The 14,796-nt window shown below is 45.0% G+C and overlaps 1 protein-coding gene across 1 annotated transcript in view; it reads right to left on the reverse strand.

Annotated features, from left to right (window-relative positions):
• Positions 1 to 14,796, reverse strand: part of LOC144684059 (uncharacterized) — a 177,933-nt gene that overhangs the window by 132,226 nt on the left and 30,911 nt on the right. The window contains exon 3 of the mRNA XM_078547773.1: positions 13,475 to 13,786. Coding sequence (XP_078403899.1) covers positions 13,475 to 13,786 — 312 coding nt within the window. The remainder of the gene's footprint in view (positions 1 to 13,474; positions 13,787 to 14,796) is intronic.

Genomic DNA, 14,796 nt, shown 5'->3' on the forward strand with positions numbered 1-14,796 from the left:
AGTAAGTGGATAAAAATAAAAATGAATTTTGAAAAAGGAGTGAAGATAGAGGAGAGAGTTCATGGTCTGAAGTTGTTGAACTCAATGTTGAGTCCGAAAGGCTGTAAAGTGCCCTAACCGATCTTGCAACAGCCGCAGTATTTTGCTTTTCTATAAATCTCCATTGGGTTCAGTGGGACCATAATATCCCGCAGGGCGAGAGGGGCTGTAAATCATGACCCTGGAATATTGTGTACAATACAGGTCTCCTTATTTAAAGAAAGATGTAAATGCATTAGAAGCAGTTCAGAGATATTTTACTAGACTAATACCAGGAATGCGCGGGTTGTCTTATGAGGGCAGGCTGGGTAGCTTAGGCTTTGATCCACTGTGTTGGGAAATAAAGATAGTTTAATCAAGTTTTGTATTTGTGGGTGTTGGGAATAAGCTTTAGCTTTAAGGTTTAAGTTTGATTTGTATTTCTCTATTTGTGTGTTAAGAAAAGGTCAAGTTGAGTTTTAGTTTCACTTTTAAATGTGCCTGCATTTCTAATGAGAGTTTTACAACACTAAGCTATGTAAAGCAAACAAGAGTAAAACAAAACCTGGGCTTTTGCCTAGCAACAGGGGTACAGAGAGGCAGGCCCTTCCTACAAATACACACACAGAAGGAAATAGAAACAGCAGTTTGATTTGGAAACTGTTTGAGTTCAATTGGTTTTGAAAGTAGCTGCCAGAGAGAGACTGGAGTAAAGGCGACAGATAGCAAGCCCCAAGTTAAAGAAGAAAATCTCCAAATCCAGGGGAGTGCAACAGGAGAAACTTCTAAGAAGACCTTCTCGTCAAAGGATGGACAGGAGCCTAGGAAAGGTCCTGGGAAGTGATAGTAAGGAGAAGAAAGGGAGGGTCCAAACTTCAAGCTTAAAGGAAGCAGATTTAAAGTGAGAGGCCAGAAGGTCCAAAGAAGGTCTGTAATGCTTTGCTATGGGCATGTGAAGCAATGGCTGAGTCAGTGAGATAGAGTGCATGGAAGAAAGCTTGAATGTATGTGGTTACCCAGGAGGGAGGAACATCGGAAGGAGTTCGAAACCCTGGATGTGAACCCTTGAGGAAGGCGTCGGAGTAGAAGCGTTGTTTTGGGAAAGAATCCAAGGCAAGTTCTTAGAAAGTGGAGATTGGAAGCCCTCGCATGAAAGATGGAGTTCAGTGAGATCGATTGGCTCACAGTGTGAAAAGCATCTGGGGGGATTTGAGGAGAGATCCATAGCATCTGTCTGGGGTGCCATCTGTCACTTGTTTTCAGTGGTGTGTGTCTGACCACAGGTCATTTTACTTATAGTGTACTTACTGTGGACATTAGAGTATAAGATAGCTTTTGTAACTTGTGTTATCCTTACAAATCTGTATGTATGAGCCAGCCAGTCCCTCAGCTCCATCCACATCCTCACCTCCAGCAAAGAGGACACCTCCTCCAGTGAAGAGGTGAAAATAAGCAGCCTGGAAGACCCATCACCGCAGAGGGCGCAGACGGCTCACTAGTGATTATGGAGGGAAAAGTGTGTTGTGCAAGCACGCTCCCACATACCCAGATCCTTTACATTTCACACTCAATGTCCTGAACATTTTCAATGCTGCCTGCTGGGGTTCACTTTCAGTTGTCCATCTGAGCTGACCTGCATCTTTGCCTACCCAATGATCATATTCCCATGCAGCACCTGATCTCACCCACCACGACTCTCGTTTCACTTACGATTTGGATAGCACGGTGCTAATTCAGTTTTACTTTCACTCCCCTGCCCTTTACCCTTCCCCAGTCACCCATTTCTTCTCGCCCATCACAGTTGACCTCCCTGGGATCACTTTCCACCTCCCCTCTATTATCCACCAGCCATAACCCTTTTCCTTCGGGGATGTCCAGGTGAACATGCACATTCCCTTCCTTCCTGAAAATCCAACCCCCATCGCCTCCCAGGACTCCTCCTTCCCACCCTCGGGGTCCGTGTCTGTCGCCGGGTCCCCACTCTCACTATCGCTGCCTTGGCCCCTCACCCTCCCACCCTACTGCCTCACTCTGCCTTCGGTCATTCTCACCCTTACCCCCATATCATGCCCACCCTCAGTTCGCTCCACAGGAGGCAGATATAGACTCATCCGATCCCTCCTGTGCATGTTCACCTGCACATCCTCCCCCTCCACACCCCTTCCCCTCTTTGTACCCGTTACCCACCTGCATCTCTTCCCCCCAAACCCCTTCCACCGCTGGAACCCCTTCCCCCTCCGCACCCCTTTGCCGCCCAGAACCCCTTCCCCCCTCTGCACTCTTTCCTCCCTGGAGCTCCTCCCCACCCCCATAACCCCTTTCCCCCTTGGAATCTCTTCCCACCCCCAGTCCTCACACTCCCCCGGACTCCTCCACCACTTAGTCGCTCCCCCTTGCTGACCCCTTGCTCCACCCTTACCTCTTCAGCCACCATTAGTCCCTGCCCCCTCCCGTCTCCTTTCTCCAGCCTTACCTCTTCCTTTAGCCTCACTTCTTGCTTCATCCTTACTCCTGCCCCCTTCTCACTTCTTCCTCAACCCTTACTTCCTCCCCTCGCCGCACCCCTTCCTCCCCCAAGACACCGCCCCTCTCTGCATTCCTTCCCATGCACCTTCCACCCACCTCCCCTGTTGCAGTCTTCTCTCCTGTTAGCCCCTCCTCCCCTTGTTTTCCCTCCCCATCCACCTCCCTCCCAACATCTTCATTCCACCACCCCAACCTCCCACCCCATCCTGACACCCTCATTGCCCCCCACCCAACCTCACATTAGTGGTGATCTTTCAGGAATCATTGGAGTCAGGGAGGGTCCCAGAGGACCGGAAAATCGCTAATGTAACCCCCCCTGTTTAAGAAGGGAGTGAGGCAAAAGATTGGAAATTACAGGCCGATTAGCCTGACCTTGGTCGTTGGTAAGATTTTAGAGTCTATTATTAAGGATGAGATTTCAGAATACTTGGAAGTGCATGGTAAAATAGGGCAAAGTCAGCATGGTTTCATCAAGGGGAGGTCATGCCTGACAAATCTGTTAGAATTCTTTGAGGTGGTAACGAGTAGGTTAGACAAAGGAGAGCCGATGGATGTTATCCACTTGGACTTCCAGAAGGCCTTTGACAAGGTGCCGCACAGGAGGCTGCTCAGTAAGATAAAAGCCCATGGTGTTAGAGGCAAGGTACTAGCATGGATAGAAGATTGGCTGTCTGGCAGGAGGCAGAGAGTGGGGATAAGGGGGTCCTTCTCAGGATGGCGGCCGGTGACTAGTGGAGTTCCGCAGGGGTCAGTGTTGGGACCACAATTTTTCACTTTATACATTAATGATCTGGATGAAGGAACTGAGGGCATCCTGGCTAGGTTTGCAGATGATACAAAGAAAGGTGGAGGGACAGGTAGTATTGAGGAGGCGGGGAGGCTGCAGAAGGATTTGGACAGGTTAGGAGAATGGGCAAAGAAGTGGCAGATGGAATACAACGCGGGGAAGTGTGAGGTCAAGCACTTTGGTAGGAAGAATAGAGACATAGACTATTTTCTAAATGGGGAGAGAATTCAGAAATCTGGAGTGCAAAGGGACTTGGGAGTCCTAGTCCAGGATGCTCTTAAGGTTAACTTGCAGGTTGAGTCGATAGTTAGGAAGGCAAATGCAATGTTGGCATTTATTTTGAGAGGACTAGAATATAAAAGCAGGGATGTCCTGCTGAGGCTTTATAAGGCTCTGGTCAGACCACATTTAGAATATTGTGAGCAATTTTGGGCCCCGTATCTCAGGAAGGATGTTCTGGCCCTGGAGAGGGTCCAGAGGAGATTCACGAGAACGATCCCAGGAATGAAAGGCTTAACTTGTGAGGAACGTTTGAGGACTCTGGGTCTATACTCGATGGAGTTTAGAAGGATGAGAGGGGATCTGATTGAAACTTACAGAATACTGACAGGCCTGGATAGCGTGGACGTGGGGAAGATGTTTCCATTAGTAGGAGAGACTAGGACCCGAGGGCACAGCCTCAGAGTAAAGGGAAGACTTTTTAGAACAGTGATGCGGAGAAACTTCTTTAGCCGGAGAGTGCTGAATCTATGGAATTCATTGCCACAGAAGGCTGTGGAGGCCAGGTCATTGAGTGTAATTAAGACCAAGATAGATAGGTTCTTGATTGGTGAGGGGATCAAAGGTTACCGGGAGAAGGCGGGAGAATGGGGTTGAGAAACTTATCAGCCGTGATTGAGTGGCGGAGCAGGCTCGATGGGCCGAATGGCCTAATTTATGCTCCTATGTCTTATGGTTTTATGGTCTAATGGGGACATTAAGGGAAGCAAGCTAGTGGCAGATAGCCCTAGTGGGGGTGGGGTGAGGGGAAGGGATCGAAATGGGTTAAAAGGTGGAAATGAAACAATAGATCGAAATAAATTTAAAAATAGGAGGGAAAAGAAAAAAATATAGTTGTAAAATAATTATAAATTGTTGGAAAGAGAGGGATCGGAAAGGGGATGGGGATGGAGAAGAGAGTTCATGATCTGAAATTGTTGAGCTCAATATTAAGTCTGGAGGGCTGTAAAGTGCCTAGTTGGAAGATGAGGTGCTGTTCCTCCAGTTTGCGTTAAGCTTCACTGGAACATTGCAACAGGCGTGCTTTCTTACAGACCTGGATGGACAATTCCTGTGGGCTGGCTGAATATTGATATGCTGATTTTTTTTACAATGACGTTCCTGACGTCCGATGGCGGGAAACACAGCAAGCCTTCGATGGGTTGGGTGGACGATAACGAGCTGGTTTCACACCATTGTGAAACTGATCGCGCCAGATTGTCCGCTCACACCACCGAACACGCCCAACACTGACGGGCACGGAAAACCCCGGCCAATACCCATGATCAATATTTTTGAAATAGCGATGGAAAATTTGCAAAGTGCCCACAATGATTCTTATACAGTTCACCGCCCTCACCTTAGATTGTCTTGTACACCATGTGACTGAAGCAGCACACATCAGCAGGAGGGTAAAGAGCACCCAGCGTATCACATCCCAGATAATGTAACTGAGCAAAAGGGAAGAAATACATAATCATTCAAAGGAAATGAGAATTCTTCATGTTTCAAACATTAATCTCCTGTTTACACTGTAATCTTAGCATATTGTAGAAATATAATCTCCCTTGGGATTTTCACTGCAAAAATAAATTAAAGTTCTGCTTATCAACTTCATGATCATGAGATAAAGACCAGATGAATCAAATTTCATTAATGTGTCCACAATGTATAACTGTAATGCAAAGCAAAACCTTATAAGTGAGAATGTTAAAAAGTGACTGTCCATTTGAGGGAAGCACTTGGTGCAATATAGCAACAGTGAAGTATCTCTTCAGTGAGTAAGGAACTTAGAACAGCATCAATCCACACTGCTTGAAGAGGAGTCATATTCATCTTGAAACGTTAACTCTGTTTCTCTCTCCACAGATGCTGCAGGACTTGCTGAGTTTTTCCAGGACTTTGTTTTTATCTTCCCACAACTCACAGCTGGAAGAAGACAGCCATTAACCCTCTCAGTTTGGGAACAATGTATAACACTGGGCAACTGAGAAGGGGGAGATGACAGAGAATGCCATGTTCCTGTTACCTTTTTTGTCCTGTTGAAAAATAAAGGAAAGTTCCAGCCAGAGACCTGGCCTCTGCCACCACTGGACAATGTATTCCTCAGAGCGCAGCAACCACTATTCGGTCCTGGAGACAGGTCCTTGATGGAATTGCAAGGTCAGCCCTGAAATGAACACACAGGGAAATATTGGATGAGGAATTATTGCTGCCACTAAGAGTGGACAAGTGGTTAATATTGTATGGAGTTTCTCTGTTTGAATTTTTCTATTCAAAGACTAGGCAAATGTCACGTAAACACATTAACCATTTGCCAGCTAATATTGACCATGGTCGTTTCTTATATCTGGGGCGAGTTTTCTGATCCTACATTAGTGACAGGAAACCTCACACACCAGCAGTGGATTTTTGAACCATTTTGTTACAATTATCTGTGTTGTAGGCAGGAGAGGCTCCCACCTCCAGTGTGAACTCAGATAATTAGCGTGGCGTGTTCTAATAAAGAATTCATTTCAAAATGTAAGAAATAAGTTGCATTGATACAGAATCTTTCACAACCTCAGCACGTTTCAAAATGCTTCACGTGCCAATTTCCTTAATCAAACGGGGGTGTTATCAACAGGCTGTTCCTTTAACAGTGAATCACTTTGTCAGTTCAATGTGCACAAGAGACCAGGAAATACACAGTTTCTTTTGGTGTTTATTGCTTCAGAGTTAAAACCTTCCACCTTGAGTGTTATTTCAGTTCAACTCTTCAGCAATCTATCCCCGACATCTTTCCTAGACTAGGATACAACAAGAGGTTTAATTTCACAATTTCATCTGACTAGAAAAAGGCATATTGGTTTTTAAAGTCTCAGCCAATCAAATTCCCTTTGGATTTCATGGGATTACTAGAGTTTATTCAATACTTTATGATTTCATCCAATTTCTCTGTTACATTGAAAACGAACACATTAATCATTTTACTGGATTTTTCTCCCTGATTATTCGAGGCTGTGCAGTAATATTGATGATGTTGCTGTTTGAAGGATTGACAATGTGGATCCAGTTTATTGATGTCAGAGATCTTTGAATCTTCAGACGGGATCTTTTTATACCATGTGTACTGAATGGGAAGGGATCCCTGGACAGACTCACAGGAGATGGACACTGAAACCCCAGAACATGAGGCATTTGGCGGTGATGAAAATTTAAGCACAGGAATAGACACGGGTTCTGTGTGAAAGAAACAAGCATTTAGATACTGAACATCTGAAAATCAAATGCTCTTCAATTTTCAGCCCTTCAGCATCTCAGCCAGCGTCTGCCATGTTGGAATCTCACCAACACATCTACCACTCTATGGGGTGCATGTTTAATTAGGATTTGGGAACTGGACATGGGAGATAGTTCCAGATCCTGACACCACTCACCATTCTTTAGGCATGCCCAATGCAATTTTCAATGCTCCAGCCAATTAAAGGCCAGGAATCGGGCTCACCATCCAATCAAGGACAGCGGGCGGGCTCCTGATGCTGGAGGGCCTCACCAGGTGAGTGGGAGCTGCTGATCTGAGCATGGAGATAGGGAGGGGCAAGTCCAGGTAAGTTTATTTTACTTTTTAAAAAACCCCACAGCTGCCTGGTCATGATCCTGGAAGAGCAACGTGATCTTTCCGCATTGCCGACCGGAAATCTAATTTGGTGTGGGAACCGGACCTTAATAGATCCCTTTCTTAAATGTTATTAACCTAAATTAGCTGCCCATCACTTGACTGCAAGCTGTCCATTTTCAGATCGGCTCAGGGTTGGGTTTGTAACTAAGGATTGCCATGGAGATCAGTGGCACCAAATTGCATGCCCATCCCCTGTCTGATTCTGATCCCGAACTTTAAAAAAATCCAACATCATATCTCCTAGCAGCCTGAGTTATCATGTGTGGCATTTTATCCAGATCAAATTAGGTTTCCAGATCAGAACAGCATGATACTGAGGATATGTTAACTTAATCATGGCTAACATTTGTCTTGGTAGCAGATATACAGCCTCTGATGCTGTTTTATTGTTTGCGGTTCGAATGTGAATCAGTTGGAGAGGGTCTTAGAAAACTGTAAAGGGTTGACTCTAATAGGAGCACACTTTTCAAAAATTAATTTATGGGATGTGGGCATCGCATTTGTTGCCCATCCCTAATTGCTCCAGAGAAGGGCAATTAAAAAATTTCATCGGGGCAGAATATTATAGAGTTATTATGAAGTGAAAATGATAAAGGTAAATCTGATTGGCTAAGGTGAGAAGAGCAATTCAATTACTGAGCATGTGCAAAAGGAGCTATGTCCCAGTGATGTCGCTCACGGAGGGAAGATGACTGTAAATGGTTAACATGTAAATAAATGTTTTTTGAACGTTGCCTCCAGAGCGATCTCTACTGAGTGAGAAGCTAATGAATCCTGAGACAAGCCCAATATAGCTGAAAAGCAAAATCAGAAAATGAGGGCAAAATATTGCCAGATATGTTACATGTTTTTGTCGCTTGAGATGGGAGTGTCAATGTGATTGATTCCAATTCTCTGCAGCTGAACTGGAGCAGTTCCACCCTGAGATGGGGAGGCGGGGAGAGTGTGTGTGCTGTCGGGGAAGCTGAAAATACCAGGAAGGCGGAATTTGCGCTGAATTGAACAGCAAGGTCACATTAGAATTACTCTACACTGATTGAGAGGCTGGCTGGCTGGATATCAAACAGTAGAAGATTGGGAATTGGTGGGGATGTGGGCTTGGAGCACAGTAGCGAGGAGGGAGTCAGGGAGACATTATTGATTGGGGCAGGATTAGCCAATTGTGCTGAGGGGGAGATTGTACAAAACGTGTCCTGGGGTCTGGGGCAAAGCATTCCTGCATCTCCTGTCTCACAAGCCAGGCTGGAAAAGCTGCTCGACCCTGCAAATCCCATCGCCCTTCAAGCTGCTGCGGGATAGGTGAGGGGAGTTAAAATTCCCTCTTTGATCAAAGGATTAGCCAAAGAAAGGTGACCACATTTACCAACATTTTTATTAAGAGTTAGTGAGCCTTCACTGCTGTCATCGTCACCAATCGTATTCCGAAACAAAACAGCCCAAAGTTTGCCGGGTAACTGCAGAGATTATTTTTTGGGATGTTAGTGGTTGCGGGCTTGTCCCTCTGCACTTTGTTACTCACATGCCAAGGTCCATTGAAAAATTAACAGGTGGTCCACAGCATGGAACAGCCCCTTGAGCCTGTCTCGCAACCCAATTAAATCACAACCGTCCTGTATCTTAACTCTAGTTAGCCACTTTGATACCGTAACCCTGAACGTTGCTACTGAACAAAACATCTTAATCTCAAGTTTGACGTTTTAATTCACTCCCAACCTCAGCATCTTTTTTGAGGAAAGAGTTCCAGATTTTCATTATACTTTGTGTGGTCTATCTCTACATTTTTAGTTGATGGTTCCTTGTTCTGAACTGTCTCAACAGAGGAAATACTGTCTCTCCATGTACTCTATCACATTCTTGAGTCATTTTCGGAGATCATGGATGTTGGGAGGAATTCTGACCCAGTACAGTGTATGAGGGAGGGGTTCAGGGTTAAAATGTACTCACATCTGGTACCTGACTCCCACATGCCGACCTTGGGGTTTAAGTCTGCCGTGTTCGGCTGGTTGCACAGAAACCCCACTTTGGATTGGCAGGTTAGAAATTTAAATGCGTTAATTGCTCAATTCTAATGATGTTTCATATAATGCCACATCCCTGGGTTCACCCGACTTCCTGAAGCTTGCCATTGAAAGTAAGAGAAGCTCACAATGACAATGCATAAAGCTGCTTAAAACTCAGGCAAATGTGGCAATAATTACCCAGTGTCCTTTGCTGCTTTCTTATTGGCCACTAAGAAAGGATGCAACAGGTGAGATGTCGGACCAGGTTGAGTGGAGTCCCAACTTCACCACCATCCACCTCATTGGTTAGCTACCTTGCAAAGCAGCATGGTACAGACCAATGATGTTCTACTCCAGAAATCCAGTTTGTGAAGTGTAAAACTGGAGCCAATCTTTGCACATTTTTATAATTGTTTACAGAATTATATATTGCAAGCATACTCCTCCTGCAATAACCACGGGTTCAGTTTGTGTTTATTTATCAGGGGTACAAGTGAATCACCAATTAATTCCCACCAGCTGCATACAATTAAACACAATTAATATATAATTAACAAGTGGCAAACTGTAAGACCAAAAGTAAGGTGTCCGCTATGTTATTTAAGGTGGCACACATGTTGGCATTCTGACTGTGCAAGGCTGTGGCCAAGGCTTACATTAGCTCCCTCGGTTGCCATGATTGATGATGAAATTGGTCACTCTATCACTGGAAGAATTCCTCCTCGCAATGTCCTGGGACATCAAACCACTCATGCGTGAGCAGGACTCCTCTATTCTCAGTGCAGTCATGGACAGGCCTTAGAGTACATTGTAAATTTTCTGCTGCCCTCAATGATTATCCTGTTAGTCACCGATCCACAGGGTACAGCACCTGCGTCCCCCTGAGCAGAATTTGGAGTCGGATGTGTCCTGTGACACAGACAGTCTGCAGCTGCCTCAGCCAGCACTGTCTACACTTATTCACTCATGAAGTGTGAGTCACCAGGTGAAAACACAACTACTTGTCTAACTGGACCCAGTAAAGTGCAATAATCTGTGTTGCTGCATGTTAGGAATGAGGTCAGTATTGCTGGAACCTCAGGAGTAATCATCTCCGCTAAAGATTCATTGTCTGTGAGGTCCATTCACAGCTGCTGAATCTTTGAAGGGTATGGTAGAGAGAAAAGATATGAATAATTATTGGGAGGGCAAAAATTCTGCAACTTATCATTATGAAGATAATCATATTTTAACCATTGCCGAAATCAAGTCAACATGACTGTTGTGTGTCACTAACGGAACCATGATCTTTAATTCTGTCACCGGGTAACTGGGAGGAGCCTATCTCTCCATCTCTGTTGATCAGGGATACTAAGATGATACTGATCTCCAGTGCTTCCTCCTCTGCAACTGTCAGCTGTGAGGACCACCTCTGGTTCATTTCCTTGCCCTAATGTTCTGCATTCTCTTCTCCTGGGAGAAGGTACAGACCTGTGAGTGACTGTAATATTCACCCGCTGGATGCAGTGAGGGTGACTATCAGGGACTTGCATAGGGATCAGGGTGAGTGGCAGTGGTGGATGGATAGATGAGGATGTGAGGCAGTGTAAGGGAAGAGAAGGATGGGTTTATTTTTAAGGTAGATGGGTGTGAGGGATGATGTGATGGAGTGGGCTTGACAAGACATGGTAGGCGTGGATGTGTCCAATAGGAAGTAGGTAAATGTGCAACTGCATACATCTTTCCTGACCCGGTTACGTCAGTGAAACAGATCCTGTGCTGAATCCAGGAGTTTTGTTTATTGCTTCTTTTGCTAATCCTCTTGGACACATCCAGACAGGAATTCTTTGCAGGGTTCTTCTTCCTGTCGCTGGAGAAAATTATCTCAATCTGACTCCTCACTGTCCCGGCAATTTATCACGGGAGCTATTGTGGAATAAAGCTCAGCTGTTGAGAACTCTGAATCTACCTTCTATGTTTTCAGGCTCTGTTCCCAAACTCCCACCTCCAAATTCCATCTTCACATGAGCTGATATCGCACCATGTGGGCCTACACCACACCACACATTCAACACCAAACCCAGAATTAAAATGATAATGAGTTGGCTGCGGTAAAATGCCACAGGTTAAAATGACTTCTGGATTCCCGACACAATATCGAACCCCTCGCACCAATCACGCCTTGAAGTTAATGTCTGATCCATTCTATCTCGTTATGATCTTGGCCCAGGCCCCCAGGTTTTTGGTAAGATCTGATTAGGGACCAATAACATTTTGTTTAAAGTAGACCTAGACTGAGATTCAAGACATTTGCTCAGAGAATAAAAAGCCACAAGATTACATGGGTTTTGAACAAACGAAAGTCAACTTTACTATGTAAGGTCATAAAGATAAAACAATTTACAATATCTATCTTGTACTCTAAGATTCAGGGTTAATATGAGGCATGTGTGCATTAACAGGAAAACTGTGGCCGAATACACCACACTGCACACTAAACAGCAAATGTAACCAAGACAGAGTCCATGGATTTCTCAAGAACCTACCCAGATGTGAGTAAACGCTGTGAGTCATCCAATCTCACTGAAACTCTGTTTCACTCACAAGGGATTCCAGTCTTCATTTTTAAAGAACTAATCTTGAATTTCTCTCCACAAGTTGCTCCAACTCCAAACAGAAATGCTCTTTAGCCCTCATCCCTTCACACTCCACAGAGTCACCATGCCCCATCCAAGCCACCTCATCCCCCACCACCCACTAGCCCTCATGGCCCCTCATGCCCCCAAACCAAGCTCTGGCACTTTCAATGCCTATTGTCCCACTATGCACTTTATAGAACCAATTAACCCTTTAGTAATGGGAAGTTGTATAAAACAAACTTTTAAAAAAGTAATTCATTCATAACTTTCTACTATAATGAAAAAAATTCCTTTCACCATAAACCAATAAAAGTCTCAATCAACCAGATCTATTGAAGTATCTGCAAAACATTGAAGCCACTTAACATTGTGTAAATAAATATTGTGAATTTACCTGCAGAGGTCAGAGGGCCAAAGTTGTCAGTCAAACAATGCTTCCTCTGAGATACAGTTTTTTAACCAGATTTCAGAGCCCTCAGCCAAGTCTCATTATGCTTGAGGGAGGGCAGAGCTTGGCATTGGGGGCAATTGTGGGCCAAATGGGGTGGGTGGAAAGGCAGAGCTGGCCATGGGGGGGATGAGAGGACATAGGGGTGGGAGGACAGAGTTTGTATGGAGGCAAGAAGAGATATGGGAATGGAGGGGCTGGATGGAAGGGACATAGGGGCTGGATGGAGATATGACTTGCATAGAGGGATGGAGAGGACATTTTTAACTTACCTTTTAAAAAGTCCCCTCTTGCAGACAAGGGTTCACAACTCCTCTGAGGGGCCGTGAACCACGACTCTTTAAAAACCCGGCCCAGCTGCATGAAAATTGCGGAGAAGCGGGACATGCCTATCTCCGCAATGGAGTTGGCCAGCCTGGGAGTGCCAGATGACCACTTTGGACAGGAATCAGCCTGCACTGTATAAAGGCACTCCTGACATTCCAGGAATGAGGTTGGGAATCCAGGAATCAGGGCATGTGCACCATTTTGAAAGGGCTCTCGAGTCATCTTGACAGGCCAATAACTCAACAATTTATAAAGAGGCTGCTTTTGCCATCAAAGCAATAGCCTCACTTCACAATTTCAGTTTGGTTCACTTGTGAAGTTGAACTCTGTTTGGCTAACCTAAGTATGTTGTTGATCATGTGTGTCACCCATTACATCAGGAAACCTGAGATTCCTGTTCAGCTCTGGGGACTGATTCTATTTTTATTATATTTGAGGAATTGACATCATCAGTAACAACTTGCCGCTCACTGCTTTTGTTATTGCCTGACTTTTAGTTTTAGTCTGAATGTAAGCATCTGACAGTGTGATATTTAAAACAGTTCAGAGACAGGAGAGTGTGCTGAGCATCCCATGTCACGCCTTCACAATATCCTGTAGTTAAAGGAATTGATAGTCCCGGAATATTTGAAGTTCTTGGTCAGCAAGTTGGACAGGTCCAAATTGGGTTTGGGTAACATGAGTCGGATTTCCCGACCTCTGCCCTTTACCTTTAAGACTCTGCATTGCTGTGGAGCCTCAGGATATCGGAGCTGTCATGTTTCCTCCCAGATAAAACATTGATCAGACATTTCAGTCGAGAATAATAAAGAAAATCAGTAAGAAATGTACCGTAAGATATTTGTAGCTCCACAGAAAACATTGGATCATAGCCAGCTTTTTCAATACCACAGCTGTACCATCCTGTATCTCCTGAGCAAAGATCCTTCATAGTAACAATAAATAATCCTTGTGACTTGTTATCTGTGATCGACATTCTTCCCTTTTGCCAATTTGTTGTTGCTAAAACATGACACTGGCGACTCTTGCCGTGACACCAATATTTCACATCTGACTGGTCTGCTACATCATAGTGACATTCTGTTGTGATCGCTCTTCCCACAACTCCTCTTATTTCATTTTTTGCCCACAATGCACCTGAAGCTGAGGAGACAATGTTTCAGAAATTGAACAGGAAATAACTGCTTAATTCAGAGAGATACATTTTACTGAGTTAAATTCCATCTAATTTGTGATGCAAGCAATCTTTAATAAAGACACTTATCACAGCCTCACTGTGTTCCAAAGCACTTCACAGACAATGACTTACTTGTGAGATATTTGGGGCATTTTCTTGACCCACTGTCAGGGGCTGGGAGAGTGAGGGGAACCTGGAAATTGGGGTTCTGCCTCATACTGTGGGGTTTAACCCGAGTGTGTATGTGATGTCATCATGAGGTTTCACATCCAAAAACCAGCCTGATTGGCAGACCTGACTTGCACTTGGTTGGGGATCGATGCGATGGAGGCCACAGGAGCGGACAGGCCCTTGCTCTAACCTGAGGAAGAGGGTTCGATCCAGGAGAGGGTGTTCAGATCTTTGGTGGTCCGGGGACGTCAGGTGGTGAGGTTTGCAGGCCTAAGTGTGACAGATGGCCTAACAGGATGGTTGAGGCCTGAGGTTGAGAATTGAAGGCTTGTGGATGTGAATGGAGGCCTGCAAGTTCAGGGGGGGTTGTGGGTGTGGGGGTGTGGGTAGATGGTGGCTTGGAGGACTACGGGGGGGAATTGGAGGCCTAATTTGGGCAAATGGAGGTCTGGGTAGAATGTGGGTTCAGCTGAGGCATGATGGGGGCACGGAAAACTGGAGGCTTGGTATTGTGGGAGGTGTTTCATGGGGATGTCAAGGGGTAATCTGGAATTTAAATCTTTCTTTCTAACAGCAACAACAACTTAAATTTGAGATTCATCTCCAGCTCTTTCAGCACAATGGGAACAGTCAAGAGAATTTCCACCTTCTCAACTGCGTTGGCTACAACCTGTACTGCAGGAGGATTTTGAGAGGGAAGGGAACATGGTTTATACGACCAAGAACATGGAAAGGAAGAGAATTGAGTTTGAGCAAGGGAAAATTCATGAACTTGGAGATAGATCAATGAGCAGGATGTCGAGGG

The sequence above is a fragment of the Cetorhinus maximus genome, chromosome 8 (assembly GCF_964194155.1).
Source record: "Cetorhinus maximus chromosome 8, sCetMax3.hap1.1, whole genome shotgun sequence".
Classification (NCBI taxonomy): domain Eukaryota; kingdom Metazoa; phylum Chordata; class Chondrichthyes; order Lamniformes; family Cetorhinidae; genus Cetorhinus; species Cetorhinus maximus.